Source organism: Monopterus albus, unplaced genomic scaffold (genome assembly GCF_001952655.1).
Source record: "Monopterus albus unplaced genomic scaffold, M_albus_1.0 scaffold209.1, whole genome shotgun sequence".
Taxonomy (NCBI): Eukaryota; Metazoa; Chordata; class Actinopteri; order Synbranchiformes; family Synbranchidae; genus Monopterus; species Monopterus albus.
Window position 1 is genome coordinate 1735114 of NW_018128089.1, and position 20218 is coordinate 1755331.

General features: G+C 41.4%; 3 protein-coding genes across 5 annotated transcripts; all 3 read left to right on the forward strand.

Annotated features, from left to right (window-relative positions):
• Positions 1-6: 6 nt before the first annotated feature.
• Positions 7-8045, forward strand: LOC109970924 (semaphorin-4A-like). Its single transcript, XM_020618850.1, has 8 exons — positions 7-18; positions 531-712; positions 1152-1290; positions 2337-2526; positions 2662-2777; positions 3945-4108; positions 4638-4708; positions 5350-8045. Exons 3-8 carry the CDS (start codon positions 1237-1239, stop codon positions 6087-6089), a joined length of 1335 nt encoding a protein of 444 aa, XP_020474506.1. The 5' UTR covers positions 7-18; positions 531-712; positions 1152-1236; the 3' UTR covers positions 6090-8045.
• A 987-nt stretch (positions 8046-9032) lies between these two features.
• Positions 9033-15288, forward strand: LOC109970927 (membrane-spanning 4-domains subfamily A member 4A-like). Of its 2 annotated transcripts, none has more exons than XM_020618855.1 (8): positions 9033-9131; positions 9494-9628; positions 11450-11672; positions 12222-12323; positions 12442-12498; positions 12953-13129; positions 13759-13884; positions 14352-15288. In XM_020618855.1, the coding sequence occupies exons 3-8, from the start codon at positions 11487-11489 to the stop codon at positions 14433-14435; spliced, it is 732 nt and encodes a 243-aa protein (XP_020474511.1). In that variant the 5' UTR covers positions 9033-9131; positions 9494-9628; positions 11450-11486; the 3' UTR covers positions 14436-15288. The 2 variants fall into 2 exon arrangements, with proteins under 2 accessions (XP_020474511.1, XP_020474509.1); XM_020618853.1 differs by having other exon boundaries at positions 9034-9131; positions 9494-9613.
• A 554-nt stretch (positions 15289-15842) lies between these two features.
• On the forward strand, positions 15843-20178 carry nudt17 (nudix (nucleoside diphosphate linked moiety X)-type motif 17). Of its 2 annotated transcripts, none has more exons than XM_020618852.1 (9): positions 15843-15921; positions 16750-16842; positions 16987-17103; positions 17187-17370; positions 17498-17523; positions 17655-17747; positions 18714-18812; positions 18929-19062; positions 19671-20178. In XM_020618852.1, the coding sequence occupies exons 2-9, from the start codon at positions 16768-16770 to the stop codon at positions 19831-19833; spliced, it is 891 nt and encodes a 296-aa protein (XP_020474508.1). In that variant the 5' UTR covers positions 15843-15921; positions 16750-16767; the 3' UTR covers positions 19834-20178. The 2 variants fall into 2 exon arrangements, with proteins under 2 accessions (XP_020474508.1, XP_020474507.1); XM_020618851.1 differs by lacking the exon at positions 15843-15921 and adding an exon at positions 15936-16035 and having other exon boundaries at positions 19671-20177.
• The last annotated feature ends 40 nt before the right edge of the window (positions 20179-20218 follow it).

Here is a 20218-nt window from a genome sequence, read left to right on the forward strand (position 1 = left end):
GTGGCCCAAGTCTGCAAGGTGACAGGAAACACGGAGACTCTGAGAATGTGGTGATAGTTCTCCAGTCAGAAAGACGCACCGGGGGACAGGCCCTGTTTTACAAGGGTGGCAAATTTACAACATTACAGTGTTAAATACACACAATTCAATACAAGCAAACCTCACATTAACAACAATATATAATGATAATGATACAAGGATAGCAGAACAACATCATGTGCAGCCAGGACTGACTTTAAAACTCTGTGAGCTTCAGGGTCTGCTCTGAGTCACACCATGAGACAGCAGCAGACTTTCCAGTCTTTCCAGTCCACAGCATGTCCAATCCATGTTTTAAGACAAAGCACGGTGGTGTGTTGAAAGTGGGTCACAGTTACAAATAGAACTGCAGAGAAATACACATTAACTAGGGTTTTCACAGTGAAGCATGCATATCCTCTCCATACACTTGCTCCCACCACTGTGTCTGCTGGAAATAAAACCCAAGTTCAGTTCCACCTTTTCAGACAGTGCTGTGAATCCTCCTGCAGGACGACGTTGGTGGACTGAGGACTCTACAGAAGAAGTGGACGTCCTTTGCCAAAGCCCCTCTGCTTTGCCAGGCTCCAGGACAGCTCCCCTACAATGTTTTGCAGGATGTTTTCACCCTACGGCCACCAGAGGGGAGCAAGACCTTGGAAACCCTGTTCTATGGTGTTTTCACATCTCAATGGTAGGAAGACGATCCCTGACTAATCCTGCACCTGCTCAACCTCAAAGTCCCATCAAACCAAGAGCGAGTTAGGGCCGCTTGATCTCGTTAAGTGGCTGCTTTTCAAACTTTGCTTTGTTTGTTGTTTGTTTGCCACACCAAAGCAAAACTACTTCATATTACACGTTTCATTCTAAAGAAGGTTCAGTCTGCGTCACATTAACATCAGAACAGGACAAAGACATAAACACAGACATGTGAAACATACAGATAATCATAGACAACCATCTAATACAAATGTAAAACTGGAAAGCTGCTTCACCAGCTTCTGTTTTAACTGGTCAACAGTGAGCAAAGTTGACGTGAGATGCTCAGACTGAAGAGTGAGACCACTTGGGTTCTGCACTTCAGCAGCAGTCCTATCAATAAACACAGGAGCACTGTCTCTGGTCTCTTTCAGGCCCTCAGGTGCAAAGTCTGCAGTTTGCATCTTTAGACTGCAGGATGTCAGGACTGCGTTCACTGGGAGGTACAGGACGTACGACATGGGGACCGACCAGTGGAGTCTGCTGCAGGGAAGACAGTCCTACCTGGGGACGGTGGGGAGCTCACTTTAACACAGAATTAGTTAAATACAGAACACGTCCAGACATCCAGCCATGTCAAACCAGTTAAATTTGTTTAAATCAGGTCTGACTTTTAAACCAGTAGTGTGAACTTTAGTATTCACATTAAAGCTGCATTAATTGATCGATATCAACATCATGTTTCATGATAAAGCTGTCAGTTGTCTGATTGTTCTGCTCGATGTCAGGGATGTCTCTTAATATGAAAGGCTTATGTGTTAAACTAGGTTTATGACAGCAGCAGATTTTTGCCTCTTGTATATTATTGTTACATTTCTTTAACTTGGAATCAAATTTTATAAAAGGTAAATCCCAGATATGTCTTTAAAAAACTCACAAGGTGGTGAGTTCCACATTCCTCAGACTCTCCTGACCATATGAATGAAATCATATCCATCTGCTGCTGATCAAGAGATGTTTTAACCTCATAATTCAAACTGAAACAGCAGCTGGAAGTTGCATATCTGCTGGTTGTTTTTGTACAACACAAGAAGCATACAAACATGTTGTTGTGTATAAAAACGTATTGAAACACAACTGATGTAGACTAATAATATTGATAATGTGGTTGTACAAATCGAGCAAGGACTGTCAGTCAGAGACTGTCAGTGATTTACTTTTAGCAAAACTGATGCACACTTCTGAGTGTGATAACGGGAGATTATTACCGTGTTACGGGCCCCTGGTGAGCTCAAGTAACTTCAGGCATTTTCTGTCTAAATTGCATTAGGTGTAAGGTTGATATCTGACATACACATTATACAAAGTAAACTTACATGTCCTGTAAAACAGAAGTACTTTAATACTTGTTATTCACTCACATGACTACAGTAGCACTGTGTTAACATAAGATAACTGAAACATTTCTTACCACCCACGCACAACAAACTATATAAATTGCAGGGTGAGAAACACTGTGAAAGACCCATTACCATGTAGCAAAGGGGAATGGCACCCCCAGGGTTTGATTCCAGGCCCATTACTGCTCTATCTCATTTTCCCTCCGTGCTTTCCTACAGTGTGGACTCGAGAATGCGACAGATTCTGAATTAGCTGAAGTGAAGAAGAGTTTCCTGACCAGCAATGGTGTAAAACCAGTTGAAAACAGTCCGATTGTTGTTTCCTCAGGGAAACAATACAGTCGCATAGCTGTGATGAGGACTAAGGCAGCCAATGGCACAGCGTACACCATCCTTTTCCTTCTTACAGGTGAGAAGGAAGCAAAACTGATCAAATTGATTATGGGAACAATTTTAACCTGAAAGATGAAAAATGAATTTTTGTTCGATATCAGTTGTAAGTCTTCTGAATTAAAAAATGTTCATCTCTCTTTTTGACACCCAGAGTCTGGTTTCCTCCACAAAGTGGTTTTGTTTGACCAGGGGCCTCAAATCATTGAGGAGATTCAGGTCTTCACACAACCTCAGCTGATCAAGAGCATCATCCTCTCCTCCTCCAAGGTATAATAATTTAAATACAGTAAGTGACTGATACAGCTGCTGGGATGTCAGGTAGATTGAGGATTATCCATGGTGCATATCCAGCATCCAGTGTGGATGACCATACGAAGGCCCTGGGGCCTATTCAACAAATGTGGCTTGTGTGAAATTATTTAGAAAGAGTGGCAACATAATGTTTCAGCTATGCTGACTCAAGGGCTGGATATGGTTAAATTCAGGTCAACAAAGACACTCAGAGGAACAAACTGTCTCGTTTCACATCCTGGTTTTGTAGAAGTTACAGTTTAAAATGCTGAGACTATGTCTGAGACCTTAACTTTGGTAAATGTATTGCATTTATAGATCTTATGGAATGAATGTAGCCTCACCTGAGCGGGTCCAGGAAAGCATAACAACAACAGTATTTTTTGTTATTTACCCAAGGAAAAGGTCATTATAGTAATCTACATCTGTCTCTGTTCATAAAACCTTTCTGGGCCCTGAGGCACATTCAGAGTGCTTTACACTGTTTCCCATTCATGCACACAAGCATTCTCATGTTCACACACAGCCACTGGGAGCAACTGAGGTTCAGTGTCTTGTCTGGGGACACTTCAGCATACAGACTAGAGAAGACAGGATTCAAGCCAGCGACCCTCTGGTTGGGAGATGACCTGCTCCTGAGCCACCACCACCCTGCAAAAGAAAGAAAGATATAACCTTGTTGAAATGAGAATGAAAAAGTTACACTGACATCATTCCCAAATCTGTAAATCTACTCTTTTAAATGTGCTTGAGTTCTTTAATAATGAAATTCTTGTCATTTCCTAGTGTAGTTTAAAAAGTTTTTACCCAAGTAAACATTGATTTAAGGGAGACAGGAGATAGGAACCATCAAAGAACAGAAATAAACAACGGTGTGTCATCTGCAGAAATGTGTTACCAGATGGAAAAGATAGCCGAGCCAGAACTTCTTCCATGTGGCAGTTTCTCAGCCTGAAGGCTGCGTCGTTAGATGTTAGAGAGCAGAGCAGGGCCTTTTTTCTCACAAGCTGGTCTTAACTCACAGCTGAAGATCATCTGAATCTGAAGATGCTTTGAGAGTTAAAGCTTTGTATGTAAATGAGGAATATTACTGCACATCGGTCCTACAGAGAACATGTGACAGTGGTTTTTCTGGTCCTGTAGGGAGTGCTTTATGTGGGAACCTCTGAGGGTGTGACTGCTGTACCCACGGCCAATTGCGCCTTCTACAGAACCTGCAGCCAGTGTGTTCTAGCCAGAGATCCTCTCTGTGGATGGAGCCTGACCAGGAGGACCTGCATCCGTGTGGACAGCAGTTCTGATGCTGTGTAAGTAAAAACACAGATACATCTAAACATGTTATTTGGCCTCAAATTCAGTTGTCAGGAGGCTTCAAAGAAGTAAAACCTGCATATTCTGATTTTCTATATGTGCACAATGCAGGTCCCTCCAGCACACAAGTCTGCTTAGAGTTCACCACACAAACACCAAATGGACTAAGATAGTTCAAATACTGTAGTGTGCATACAACATAACAGAAACCTGTGGTGTAACAAATGCTGCTTTACTACTCCAGTGAGTAAGGGGGTCTGCAGGTAGTGCCACCAGTGACCAGCAGCCTTCCACCAATGAGACCTCTAGAATCTGCAGGCAGTAGAGCTGACCAACACTTCATGAGCATTGAATACTTAAAGTAAATCACAGGGGCAGAAATCTGTTAAAAATGTGTCTGGATGCAGCAGAGACAGGGTTGCACTTCACATCTGGTGTCGTAATAAGTGTCAAACATGTGTTGAGTGAGTTTCTGCAGTAATGAAACAGCACGAGTGACAGGCTGTTGGCTGATTTCCTCCTCAGGGCTCAGGACCTGGAGAATGGTAATGTGGAGGAGAGGTGTCAGTCACAACCTAGGATGAATCCAGACACAGGTAGTCTTGTCTTCTTATCTCTTTGCCTTGGTTTGTTAACATGCCTGAGTGTACAGCCATGCTAGCATCGCTGCTTTAGCATGCTAACATGCTGACAACACCAGCATGCTGATGTTAGCAGTTATAATGTTTAGCTTGTTAATGCTAGCATTTGTCCATATTTGTTGTGTCAATTACCATGGTTACAGGTAATTATATGCTCTCCAACTGATTCCTTTCAATAGCCACACCCCGATATCTGACTGACAGTGATGTTAACATCACATCCACAGCACTTCCTGTTTAGTTACCTCACCTTTTCAGAAATGTTGGCTCCTTGTGTGTGTTTGTGTTTGTCTTCTTGTCTAATTCTGTAGATGAGTTTACTTCATAAACCCGTTTCTTCCTTTAAGCTCTGATGTCAGTTGACAGAGACAGAACGTCACTCAGTGTAAGATGCTTCTTATTATCTGCAGTGTAGCAGCTCAGGCAGCTGAATCAGCATCTGAACAGGGGAGGCTTTAGGCAGTGGAGGAAACTTTTTACTTTTAGGCTTGTTTTCGTTGTGAAAAATAAGTCGTCAATGAACCCTTTTTGTCTTAGGCTTTGTTGGGAACATGAACACAGTCTCACTGTATTTATTTCAACTTGTTTCTGTCCAGTGGAAGTCAGCGTTGCTTTGAATCGAGCAGTGAGGCTTCAGTGTGTGAAACCTTCCAACCTGGCCACTCTGACCTGGACTTCCTCTCAGATCAGAAGCCGTCCAGAGAATTTTTTTATCCGGTCATCTGATGGCAGCCTCAGCTTCCTCGCCTCTGACGCCACCTTCGGGAGCTACCACTGCGAGGCAGAGGAAGGTGGGTACAAGGAAGTAGTTGCAAGCTACAATGTCCGATCCATTGCTTCCCCACGCTCAATGAACCCCTCACCAAACATCCCCAGCCAAAACGATGAGTCCTACGAGGACATAAGAACAGTGTCACCATTACCACTTCCTGGAGAACCAGAGTGCCTCCCCAAAGAGGAGGATGGTGATGATGATAAAGGCAAGACTGACACCAAAGAGCAATCTGAACAGGAAACCAGCTTACAGCATGGTCGTTTAGACACCACGCCCACCTGCAAATCAGGCGCCCAGTCCATGAAGGAGCCATTCGATGAGGCTTGCAAAGAGAAGAGCTACTACAGCGAGCTGGTTGTTGTTGTTACCCTTCTGGTGTTGACCTACATCTGCATCTTGACCCTCGGAGGCCTACACGTGTGGCGACAAAGAAGATCTGGCCTGAAAGTGAGTCCTTTGGTGAGTCCGGAGGAGGGTAGCCAAATGAGCAAATCTGGGGGGCGTGTTCCCTCCCTGAGCACCGCAGAGTACACTGCTCCTGAGCTGAAGGTGGTGGAGTAGTGATGTTAAGCATCTTACCTGGAGTCACATGTTCCAGATCAGTTTCTTCTGTGTGTGCCTCTCACCTGTTGGCATCACACAAAGAATTTACCTGGCAAGCTTCAAAACCTTAGAACCAGTTCACCAGTTTCCTGTCCAGGTGACCAGCTGACTGCATCTGTGTTTCAGTTTGGAAACAGGGCATCTTTCTTGCTACAGATGGTAATGCTCATCGCCTTACTTCAGGTCACCTTGCTTCTCAGGGTGAATTGGACATCATTCCACTTCGCCATCATGGAGGACGTCTCAATTAGTTTTTATGTGTTTGAGGGAGCGAGGAAACGAAAGGTCGACACAGGCCTTTATTACAAACCTGTCAGTGATTAGACTGATCTGATACTGTGTCACTGCAGTTTCACAGCGCCACAGATAGCAGATTAGACTCAGCTTTTCATCATTCTCAAAATGAGACTTTTCTCCATTTGAACCTGTGTCATCGAGGAGTCTCGTCTCTCAGCAAACCTTTTTTTTTTTTGCAGAAATCTTTTTGTCATGTTTGTCATGGAGCTTTTGGAGCTCACTATCGACTCAGCCATGGTGTTAATAACAGCATGAGTGCCGGTTGGCAGCCTCAACATAATGTAGGATTTTGTAACCACTGTGAATGGAAACCCTGTCTCACTTTTTCAGCTTTAGAAGGAACAGTTTCCCTCTGCTTCTAGTCTTTATGCTAAGCTAGGCTAACAGTTTCCCTCTGCTTCCGGTCTTTGTGCTAAGCTAAGCTAAGCTAAACTAACAGGTCCTAGACCAGCTTGTGCTGTGAACACAGAGATGAAACTGATCTGAAACATGTGAGTCTGGAGGTCTGGAGAGGACAGACAGCAGCAGGGCTGGTGGCATCAGGCCTGTAGTCGGTGGCAGATACGAAGCTGAACACAAAAGAGCAGATTTTTTAAAAGTCTCAGCAGTTGGAGGGACGTTTAATGAAACTGTCTGCTGCACAATTAAAATCACCATCAACTTATTCTGTTAATGCTTTTGGATCTGTTTGTTAGTTTGGTCCAGATATAACTGGTGATTTCTGTTTGTGCAGAGAAACTAGTTTCTCTTCCAGAAATCATTTGTCTACTACTGTACAAAGACAGATTTCTTGTCTTGCTGTACAAGTCTGTACTTTTACAGTACTGTGTTTAACGAGGCAGCAGGGATCACTGCACATATCACCTTTGTTTTTAGTGGATAATTGTGAAATCAGGGAGAATATGAGTATTGGATAGTGTCTTTTGTTGACATGCTCTATGAACAGTCCCTGATCTTTGTGTGTAAATGAATGTACTGTTTGTGAACTGGATGACATGTGAGACCTGCTGACTGTAAGGACAGCTGGGACCAGTATATCAGTAACTTAATAATTACCATGAGTCAGTAAGAAGTTAGCACCAATCTGTCTCTAATGTTTGATCATTTCTTAATTCTTTATTTAAGGACAGTTCATACATTTCTTCTTGTTTAGTTGTCGTTATTTGTTGGCACAAATGTGAAACTGTTAATTTATTTAAGAACCAAAGTTATTGGTAATGACGTCCTGATATACTGGTTGACAGTGATGCTTTACTGACTCATCTCTGATTAAACCTGTTAGTGTACAGACCATTAACCTCCTCATAAACATGTTGTTGCTTTTTGCTGCAGGAATTAAAACTTTGTGCGACTAGTTCAGTGTCTTCAAACACATTCGTTCTTCAGTTTTCAATCACAATTGAATCATGTAAACCTGGTACACATACGGAGAAAAGCTGCTGAATTCTTTGTGCTTTAAATAGTTTTTTGGTTACTAATTGACAAAGAACTGTCCCCGCAGCTGCTGCTGGGTAAAACTGTTACATTTAAGATACTGTTAGATATTTTCAGTCAGATAGATATTGGATAGATACTTTATGTATTAGAAATGTTAGTAGAGATAGGATGTCTAGTTAGACTGTTAAATGCTTAGGCATGCTTATGAGTTTCTACAGGGTACATCTGGTCAAGGCTACCAGAGAGAAGAGTTGATGACTGTCAGCAGACAGGGTGTTCAATATTATTATTACGATGTGTATAACTGTAGACTTAGCCAAAATGTTCCTATGTTCAAGTCACGACATGTACTAGAGGTCGCAAGAATGTTTTTAGCTACACACCACTTAACCAACAGATACACATTCACACGTTGATTTGCTTCATGTTTTGACTATTGCTAGAGCCAGCTACAAAGCTGGTGAGAGAGACGTCTCGGTTGACGTTTCTGGGTAGTATGGGGCAAACCCAACTGAGGTGATAAAATGTATAGGCCTGTTGTGGTTGGGGGTCTTTCATCTTACATCTGCCTGCGAGCAGTTTGGAGGTGCAAGATACCTGAGCGTGTAATGTTAATTTTACCTGTGATCCTTTGAATAAATCAGCACTGTTTTGAAGTTACTTGGACTGCCTCGTCTCTCAGAGTTAGCATGGTAGCAAGAACTGGATCCTACAATACCAATTTTATCTCCAACAGTGTGTTTAATAAGTTCATCTTGTGTTTTCATGTAGAATGTGAAGTAACAATAAACTTTAAAATAATGTACTGCAGTAAAACGTAGCTACACAATGTTGTCCTCTGAAATGCAGTACTCAACTAGACTGCAACTACAAGTACTCATCCTAAACTCATACATTTTACCAGAAGTGTAATCAAGTTATTTTCAGGAGTTAGTCAAAGCAAACAGTACGTTTGAACTTAAAGGAAAAGCAGCATGGTAACTGTCGTAACCTGTCTGAATAATACAGCAGAACTAATTTGATTAACCGTGTGGCATATGTAAATAAAAACATAAATGTAAATAGAGAACATGCACAGTCTGTCAGCCATTAGACATGATCAAACAACAGGAAGTTGGGTTCACATGTGTTTTCTGGGAAGTGGGCTGTGCATGTGCTACTTCCATGTGTTGTCGGAATTTCTGCATTCAGAAAGCACAGCCTGCCTGAAGGGTTTTTTCCACATTTCACAATTGGGGGAAAAAATGGTGGCATTTTCTGAAGGATGTGAGTATAGAGACGAAGTTTGTGTAATTTTCTTTTTCATAGCTCACTTCATAGCTGAAAACATTAGTGAGACAACTTCAGTATTATCTTGAAGTATTCAATCTGTGAAAAATGTTTTAAAAACGTTTTAAGGTTAAAGTTGCTGTTTTAAGCCTGAAACGTCCATTTGATTCTATTCTATTCTGTTGTGTAAATATGACTTGAAGGAATAGTAATGATGAGTTTTACAATAAAAAATATGTCTATGATATTTGTATTTTATGTTTGTTATATTTTTATTATTTTTGTCCAAATGCCACACAGTTCACAAAACGTATCATACAGTTTGTTATTTATATATGTTATTATTTTACTTCCTCCAGCTGGGCTACCATTAGGAGAGATTTACGAGTTTAAGATGAGCACCTGAAGGCAGCACAATAGTAACGTCAGAATCAAGGAACTTCGTGAGGTAGTCCGGGTCGGTCTTCGCCTGAAAACAGGTAATTAACCAGCAGGTAAACTTTTCTTATATACTCAATAACATGAAATATTTTGACTAAAATATGTAAGGCGACACTTTTAGCAGCTTTTATTGCCCTTTAGACAGAATAAGCGGCTTTAGCTGCTGCGCAATAAACGTCATCAGTTTAGTCAGCAGCCATGTTTGTTTGATTTTCGTATTTAATAACACAAAAAATGAAATGTTCCTGAGTGACATTTGGGTGATAGCGATGGGCCAACCTTTAACACTTAAGTAAAATGGACCGTGAATGCCTAAGAACTGACACTTCCTCGTCTTGCCGCCTTTTACCAGATTACGTTTGAAAACATTTAAGATTCCTTCGCTCATCGGGCGCTGTAGACAGCTGTAGACAACCCAATTTTTCAGTTTTTTATTTGTTAAAAACGTTTGAAATATCCAATAAATTTCGTTCCACTTCATGATTGTGTCCCACTTGTTGTTGATTCTTCACAAAAAATTACAGTTTTATATCTTTATGTTTGAAGCCTGAAATGTGGCAAAAGGTCGCAAAGTTCAAGGGGCCCGAATACTTTCGCAAGGCACTGTACATGTAGTGCAGTAAAAAGTAGAGTACCCCTGAAACATAATGGAGTAGAATCATAAAGTAGCATGAAAAGCAAGTACTTAAGTAATGTACAAACACCTCAGAATTGTACTTCAAGATGCGTTAGCTCAGATTTCCCACAGTGTCTGATAAACCCAGTGACAGCAGGACAGGACGGGAGGGCAAGTTAGTTAATGCAGCTTTAACATTTTTCTCCAAAAAGCACAAGCTGCAAGTGAAGATGAAGAAGAGAGGAGAGGTAGAGAAATGGTAAAACGAGGGAGAAAGGTGAGGGGGCAGGAGGGAGGCGGCGAGGGCTCCGGAATTATCTTAAGCATTCATGACGCAGGTAAACGGGCTCTGGGTCAAACACAGGCTGCAGGTGAACCAGTGGACAGTAGCGAACAAAACATCTGGCTGGGCCCCAGAACTGTGGGGGAGTTTTCATACATTCATGCCATTTTTTTTTCAACACTAAGTAAAATTAAGCACAGGCATAAACTTTATTCCCAGGTATTCTCAAAAATACAAGGAATTTGATTCCAGCCCAAAGTAAGTGCAGCAGTAAGTTGTGCACACTCGGCTCACGATGAGAAAACAAGCTATTTGTTTCAAATTGCTGAGCAGTGCAAACTGTGGTTTGCACCAAACTGAGTTTATTATACTGTAGTTTTATTATTTGATATGTTTCATTATGCAAGTTTTATTCTTTAATTTATTTTTCTTAAAGAGTCTTAGTTCTGACTTCTTTGATTGTGAAGTAACTGGTAGCTTTATTTGTGTGCAATAAGTATTATCTTAATAATACTGTCATTGTTTTATGTGACCTTCACATTGAAGTTACCAACCAAAGGTCTTGTGTTGCATGAGAAATAAATAAATAAATAAACATTTTAGTGTGTGTGTGTGTGCAAAACCTCTGTCATCCTCTTTCTAGGGTAAACACTGAACAGGAACCAGAGCGTTAGGCTGGACTGACACATTCACTGTTAGTCCGCTAACGCCAGCTTCAGACTGGAGGTTGCAGTTTATACATTTTGTTCTAACCAGGCATCCATAGTTCACATTGTAGCTTCCGCAACCATGATGGGAGCAGTAAGGAGCAGGTTATGGTGTGCGATTGTTGAGTCTTGCTAGACCCTTGAGGCTGAAGAGACATTAGTTAGAAGAGCTTTATTTTCCTCCACTTTATATGCATTTGACCTTTTGTCAATAAATCAGAATTTCACTGCTTCTTGTCTCATTACTGGTACCTGTGATTTTTTTCAGAATTCCCTTTAAGCTCCTGTGACCTCTGACCTCCATCATGACTTCCACATCCATCACAACAGTCGGTGGAGTGAGGATTGTCACTCAGGTCATCCCAAAGGATGAAACCTCCATAGTGCTGCAGAGTGCCACCCAAAATGACCTGCCCCCTGCCCCCACCTCGCCTGCCAAGACGGATGACATGAGGGATGCTGTCCTCCGGGGGGAACCACAGGGCCTCGGGGTGAGCCAGACAGACCACATATGTACTGTTCACCTTGGTTCTGCTAGTTTGTATGTTGTGCATCGGCTTCATGAGGTGAATTGATTCTCAGAGTGCTCGTTGGATCACCGGTAGCGGTGTAACGACTCAGCCACCTCATGATTCGGTTCAATACACTCACGATACATGAACACAGTCAGAATAAAAACTGATGTGTTGTTTATTTCTTCTTTGGAAATCAGAATTTGAGAGCGGCAGGCGCAGGTTTGTAAAAGCAGAGTCAGGTGAGAGCGAATGGGGGCAGAACAGATGATTTGAGGAGCAGCAGTGATCCTCCCTCACTCTCACATGTGGAGCCTCAAACTGAGTAGCATCAAAATATTGCGTGCCCTCAATCGTTTTGGCGGGGGTGTACTTCCATAGCTGCAAGCCGCCTTACGTGCGCTCACACGCTGATGGGACAGCCACCAGGAGCCGCTTGGGGTTCACTGTCCTGCCCAAGGACACTTGGGCACATGGACCAGAGTTGACAGTAATGTCAATTAATCCACTGTCTGTGTGTGGTTTCAGGTTGTTCAGATCTTCATTGGATTGCTGTGCATTCTCTTCAGTCTGACCGCTGTCTTCTCACGTGCCCTGATGGCCCACGTGCCGTTTGGCCTCGCCATCACTGTATGTAAACTTTACGCTCTTGCAGGTTGTTATGGCCAGTGTCAAGCCTCACTGTGTGAAAAGGTCAGACGCACAGGATGAGATGTTGGTTTTCACATGTGTCTCTGCTGTCATTCAGTTCGTGGTTTCTGGCTCTCTCGCCATGGCGGCAGGGCGACGGACATCAGTTGGACTGGTGAGTTTTCACCTCTTGTCTATTTGTCTTCTACTCTTTTGTTGCATCTGCACATAAACATTCTGGAAGGAGACTGAGCAAATGATCCAGCTACAGGAAAACAATGTTTTGTGTCTCTTTGTGGATGTTTTGTTTAATTGTTTTTTTTTGTTTTTTTAGCTGAGCTCTTTGAAACAACAAATATTGTGTACAGTACTAAGTCACTTCCTACAGGGGATCTGGCCCAGGTCCCCTCAGGGTCCTGGTCCTGTTCACAAATCCTTACATGGGTCCAGGTCATGCTAACTGATTAATTATGTTATGTACAGCTGGGAAATGCTGGTATAGATGCCACAAAATTTACTCTACACCTTTTTGTTGGTTTCTGCCAGAGCTGTGTGACTGTGACTGGGGGATTAAAACCCCGGTGTGGCTCAGACCATGTTCTCAGACTGTTTTGTTGCTGTCGGTGCAGGTTTGGGCGTCTCTGGTGTCCAACGTGATCAGTGTCATGATTGGCCTGGTGGGTGTGGCCTATGTCTGCTGGCTGCTGGCTGTTCGCGTCGTCTCTAAACAGATCTGTGGCACTGGAGCCTCCATATACTCGTATGACTGGGAAAATCCCTGCATCCGTAGCATTCAATACCTGGATGTAAGTTTATCACCAGTCTAAGTTTCAGGACCAGACGGTCCAGGACTAGTAGTACATTTTGCCCCTACTGGAGCAAAAGTAGCAAAGTACTGTGATAGCAAAAGATAATGACCTTTTAATGGGTTGAAATGATCAGACTGGACTTGGTATCAGCAGTGTTTTAAAGACTCTGGGATCAGGACAACCCTCCTAATAAGGGATTAAGATTCAGTAAGTGACATGACATTTTATGGTTTAAAGATGATGTTTCCTTTCCCTGAATCTCACAAGGGTTTTATTGTAGTAAACTGCTCGTGACTGCAAGGTTAGTGAAGTACCTCTGTTCACACTGCCTCCACTGTCATTGTACCTTCTGTACATTTATGTACTGCGCCCATTTCACTGTTACAGTGGTCATTTTATGATTAGGGCAGGACCTTGTTTTATTTTATTGTTTTCATCATTATAACACTTTCAATAACTGCATAAACTGCTATTCCATCTTACCTCACATGAGTATCTCAAGTATTTAAAGTTCACACACAAAAAATATTATATGCTGGTCAGTCACAGACTTGTCAGGTGATGTAACAAAAAGCCGATTACATATTGACTCTGTCTTGATGGTTTCTCTTCTCTGGGGGTTTCAGGAGATTATGTACGGACTTCACGGCATCCTCCTGGTTCTGCTTGTCCTGCAGGTTTGTGTCAGCATCACCATGTGTGTTCTCTCTGGGAGAGAGCTCAGACACCACAACCTCTACTCCCCCGTTAGGGTAAGTCACCTTCAGTTGTGGAAAAAGCGCTCCAATCCTTTATTCAAAGAAAAGTTGAAATACTACAGAGTACTCTGTTGCAAGTACAAGTCCTGTGATCAAAGGTTGTGTTCACATCAGAGCTGAGACAACTCAGACCTGATGTTTCCACATAAGAGTGAATAAACCAAATGAGACATTCTCAGATCAGATCTGAGCCACTTGCATCTGTGCTCCTAGATCTGATTCATACCCGACCTCTGACTCTGTGAACACTATCAGATCAAACAAGTAAAGGACCTCAGAAGTGTACTTGAATGCAGTTATGTACACGGGCACTTTCTGTCACTGCACACTTTGCCTCACATCAGGTTGAAAGATGTCACTGTGCTTTTTCTTTTCTCTTGTTTTAATTGAGTTGAAAACTTTTATAAATGAAATACAGGTGCTTCCTTAACATCTGATGATGTTTGACCTTTGACCTGCAGGTGAAGGTTGATGGCAGCGGCCCTCTGATGTCCAGTGCGGTGCACAGCAGCAATGTCACTCTGCTGGGGCACGAGGGCGAGTAAACCTCATTTCCCCTGTAAATACTGCAGTAGTGCCAGACCAGAGTGCCATTACACTTCAGCTCTGCCTGTCACTATAACCTGTAACCATCCTTCCACCAGTTTCTCTCTCTCTGCTCCTCATGACTTGTTGTTGCTGTCTAACTGTGACAGTATCACATTGCATTCTGGGAAATTTAGGGCTTAATCTGTGGTCAGAACAAAATCTAATTTTCAAGAATAATAATATTTTACAAAAATAAAACCCTAATTATTGAAAATTAAAGTTGCAGTTTTATGAGAATAAAGTTGTAAAAGTTTGGGAATAAAGTTGCAGTATAATGAGACGGTTTCAAAAATGTTGTAGTCAATATCACAACTTTTATTTATCTTATGGCTTTTTCTCATAATACTATGACTACTTCTTTAAATGCTGTATTTTGATCATGTTCTCACAATATTTTGTCTTTTTACAAACCACAGCCCAGTAGTCATACAAAATAACTACGTGGACCACTGAGTGAGTTCAGATTATTTTGTCACATGCTGGAAGGATTTAAGAAATCGAATGTAACATGTTAGTGTGCAGTTTTACTGATCAGTCTGAGCACAGTGTTTTGTCAGCCCTCAGTCTGATTATCATCACAGTTTCACTTGTTGATGTGCTATTTTCATCTGAAAGGTCAGGTAAACCCATCTCATAAAGAAACACAACATGCTGAGTAAAACCTGGTGTGGGTAAAGTCTGCTTGTTTCTGGATGAAAATATGTAAACACTGTAATAAAGAGCTGCCACTTTTCATGTGATATGATATTAAATATTAGAGCTTTAGTTTTTCTTAATGCTAATTTACTCAATAAAGTTTTTTCTCATAACTTTATTTGTCTTGTCTGGTTCACAAAATAAGATTCAACTGAATCTATTTTGATTTGTTTTGATGATTTTCTATTCACACAGGTTCATGCTGTACTACAGTAACTATATTAGGAAGGTAAGCACTTGATGTACCAAACTGAAACTGCTGAAACCTCGTATCACTTCACATCATTGAAGACATTTTTATTCAGTGAGGAGTGGAGATTTTATCCTCCATTCACTGTAAGCTCATAAAGGGACCTGATGTGAGATATACAGTATGAGCAGAATGAGGGATTACAGAAGAAGAAGCTGTTTCAGTTTGCATATGTACCAGACTGAAAATGGTAACCTGCCCTTTATGCTTATTTATATATTTATTCGTTTATGTATGTATATATTAATTCGTTCGTTCATTAATTTATTTGTTCTCATTCGTTCGTTCGTTCATTAATTTATTTGTTCTTTCATTCATTAGTTAGTTTGACCAGTCCCATCCGCATTTATGCACTTGTAGCTAAAAGATGCGAACTTTTATTTTGAAGTGTGGAACCGGATATAGAATCTGGTTAAACTGAGCTGTGGGCGACTGGGCGTTAGTTGTGTTACTGCCAGTGGGATTCTACTGTTTCGGCTGTGTTTCTGATCGCGTCTGTGTGTATTGAACAGACAATTATATGTCTAATTAAATGGAAACCTCGATAGATGCCTTTGAAGCGGGTAATGTAGAAAACTCCAGTTGGAAGCGTTTTATTTCTGCTGAGTGACGTAAGTTAGCTAAGTTAGCTGCTTAGATTTGATTACATTCTGTGTTTGAGTCCAAATTAAACACAGTCCGATCATGTTCACCTAGTTAGTCCGCGTTAGTTAACTTTAGTCAGAAGTCAGCAGTGGTGGGGAAAGTACTAAAATCTTTTACTACAGTAAAATTAGCAGTACCGCAGTGTAAAAACACTGTTAAAAGTCCTGCATTTTAACTGCGAAAGTATTAGCATCAAATTGAAGTAGCAACAGTAGTCATTATGCAGAATGAAGAGTTCACATTAATGTATATTTTATACATTGTTATGTATATTATGTATATGTGTGTATTGTTATATTACAGTTATTAATTGTTAATGTATGTAAGGTTACTTATTTCTACCAGTGGTTGTCGGTGTGTTTGCAACCTGCTAACTGCACCTGTATGATTAATTGAATGCACTAAATAAATGTATAACAATAAAAAGTGAACAATATTTTTATTCAAGGGGAAAAAAGGTGAAATAGCACAGTGCACACGTTAAGCACTAAAATGGTATTAAATATTGTCAGTAATATTGTGCATCAAAATATACAAATGCCTTTGGTACTGAGGCTTTATTCTCTTTGTCTTAACACTGGTTTTTATTATTTTCATTTGTGAACAGCAGTTTAGTCTATGAAATGTTAAAACGTTCCTTTGCAGGAAAGTAGCCTATAAACCGATGTGCTGTGTTGCAGGTGAGGTGAGGAAGCAGCATGGATAAAGTGAGGAGGATCCTGGTTTATGTTTGTACAGACCGAACAGCGCCTCAGCGAGCCCAGTTTGTTCAGGTCAGTACAGGAGGAAGCAGTCGCTGTCGGGGTTTCCCACCGTGTTGAATTGTTGCTTTAACCAGCGAACAGCCCAAACCACTAGACACTAGTTAATGAGGGTGGAGACTGGGATCAGTCACATTCGTGTCACATGTTTTGCAGAGTGTAACGGGGTACTTCATGGACACTGTTGACGATGAAGTGGAGGTGAACTGGTCTCTGGAGAAAAACCAGTTTGTCCTGTACAAAGCAGACAGAGGGCAAGGGGTCCCTCTGAAGGTCAGAAAAAAAATGTTTACCCCTGTCTTTAATATGTGCCCCTCTTTCTTTAATATTTACCCCATGTGTTGTTTGTCTCCCAGAGGCCCTCCTTCTGTCCCATCAAACACCTGTCAATCACAGAGACATCTGCAATCCCATTGGACATTCAACAGCGTGGAGTAGATGTGGGCGTGGCCATCATCCTGCAGACAGCTAACCAGAGAGTACTGCTGACAAGGAGGGCGAAGCAGCTTAGCATATTTCCCAATGTCTGGGTTCCTCCAGGTCTGACACACACACAGGCACTCTGTAAACACACACCTCCATTTAACACACACACACACACACACACTTCTTCCAAACTGGTTTGAGTGCTTTTAACACCCCTATTTCTTGATCTTGCATTTTCGAGGTGGACACTTGGATCCCGATGAGACGGTAAATAATCTTCTGTCTTGTTTTTGATAATTGTGCCTGATATTTTTCAAGTATGTAGGCTTTTGTGTCATTCATGCATTCAGAAACTGTCATAACAAAACTTTCTCATTGTATCATGTTTGTGTGTGTAGCTGCTGGATGCAGGTCTCAGGGAGTTAAAGGAGGAGACTGGACTCAAGTTGGAACCAGAGGAAGTTTTTCCAAAAGTACTAGGACTGTGGGAGGTGAGACAGACACACAGACAGATGGGAAGTCTGGTAAGAAAGATTATCAGTATGGAAATCTGAGGTTTGAGGTTTTGAGCCCCATGTTTTTTCAACAGACAGCTCCAACTTGTTCTGTGCAGGGCAAGAACCTGGTAGAGTGGTGCAAACAAAACTTCAGACACTGTATAAAGTGACAGCCATTTTTGTCTTTGGAGCTGGTTTTAACTGTCACACCATCTAAATAAAGGAACAGTGATATTTTCTAAAAGTATAAATTACAAAGCTATTGCAGTTCATGGTTGGCACCTGGACGCCTCAGAAACAACAGATTCTGTCCAAGATTAGATATCAGCAGCTTTTTGGTTCCCACAAACAGCTTCACTTTTTCCAAATGTGTTTTTCCTTCAGAGTTTATTAGTCTGTTCACTTCATGCCTGTTACCTGCTGATGAATCCCAGCCACTCTGATTGAGAAACACGTTTTAAAATAGATGTTTATTGTTTATGGGATAGCGTAAAAAACAGAAGCCACAGCACATCTAAAACAATAACAGAAACCTCAGCAGTTAATATAGATCAAATACAAAGCTGTTGTTTCTTTAAAAAATACACAATAAAAGAATTTATATACACACACAAAAGGAGTGATCAGGAACAATAATGCAGCATAACTTCATCAAAGGTTTTAGTATTTATTTGCACAGGGAACCTCACATTTTACCAGATCTATGAACTTGAGGTTGAATATGTATCTGTAAAACACGGACATTTATTCAAGTTGTGATGTATATGTAATTTACATGTGTTCAGACTGTCACACACATTTGTTAGTCTTGTTATTTGTAAATCTTGTAACAGGCATTTGTCAGCATTGTTCAATCTAATTTCTCTTTATAGAGTTCTGCTTTAAAAATGCACTTAATGGTGGATGATTAGAGGTACAGTATCTTTCACTAAAATCAGCTGTGTGTCTCCTGTCACTCAGTCCACCTACCCTCCCATGCTGTCCAGAGGACCTCCTCAGAGACACCACATAGTCATCTACATGCTGCTGCATTCCTCCCTCTCACACCTGGAGCTACAGGTACGTTGTGACTCAAGTCTAGGACTCATACAGTTGCTGTGTTTCTGATTATACATTTGGGAAAATGTGATGCTATGGTTTCAGTGGTGTTTCCCGTGCTCATCTCCACCCTGCAGCCCTCTCTGAACCCCTCTCCTGCTGAGGTCAGTGCCTGTGTGTGGGCTGACAGCCGGCTGGTCAGAGCCATTGTCTCCGCTGTGGATGGAGAGGACGCCGAGGTTGGACTGGAAGGCCTGCCCAGCAGCATCAGGTATCACAGTTGCACATGAACAGCTGGAGCCGCGATTCTGCATAGAAAATAAGACTGAAACAGAGAATGTATAATTGTTAACATTCCTGAGTAAACTTAACTTTAGATTAGCCCAAATGATCCTCCTGCAGGTGAAGAGTTCTGCTGGTTTGTTCACTGCTGTCAGGTGCAGCTTGTTAAATGTGAAATAAAAGGTAGGTTTTATGCTCTGGTTTTGCAACTTGTCTAGAAATGTAACCCTTTCAAAATGTGGGCATCAATAAATTCAGATTGTTCTAGCCTTTCTTTAGATTTTTTCTATAAATCACTTTAAAAGTCAGGTAGTATTTTTTATGTTTGATAAATAATGGTGTACTGTAATTACTGTAATTCTGGTGGAGGTTTGAGCCTGCTGATTACAATTTTAGTTTGGGCAGTAAAATGATTTTTGGTAAATTTTAGACCTTTGATATAACTACAGATGTTTCCTGATTGGTTTCATTTTCTCTGCGAAACAGGGACAAAGCTATAGGCTATTGTGTTATGGTTGCTATATTCTGTACTGTGTTACAAATATTGTTCTTTTGCTAATGTTTGCAAAGGTAACTAAGCGCCTTCTGTGTTTCCAGTGTGTCACAGGTGTCAGCTGAGGGAGCTCTGAGCAATTCCACACTGCCTCTGACGGTATTTGTCAGCCAGGCACCAGCCAGCGGGCCAGATGTGGAGCGAGTCAGCACCGGGACCAAGTTTGCCCTGGAGCTGTGGCTGAGGAGCTCATCAGCTGACCTCTGACCTCAGCCCCACACCTATCTTTGCAGGCACTACAGAGGGCTGCTCTGAAAGGGAGTAGTTTAAATGTCGTGTTTATTTTTATGTACTGTACCTTTAATCCCAGCCTCATTTTTCAATAAAACAGATTTGAAACGGAAAGACTGTTAACTCTCAGGAACCGAGGCAGTTATCTAAAATTATTATTGTCATGTAAATAATAAGATTGTATAAATTTCTTTTGTTTCATAGCTGTCAGATCTTATTTTGACATCACATCCATCTCTTTTCCATCTTAAATAATTAAATTTACACTCTCTTTAATTCCATAACAACTGACCAAACTGCTGATGAAGACCATGTGAATTGACTGTAAGCTCCTTTCATTTTAATTGAAGATTAAATAAGT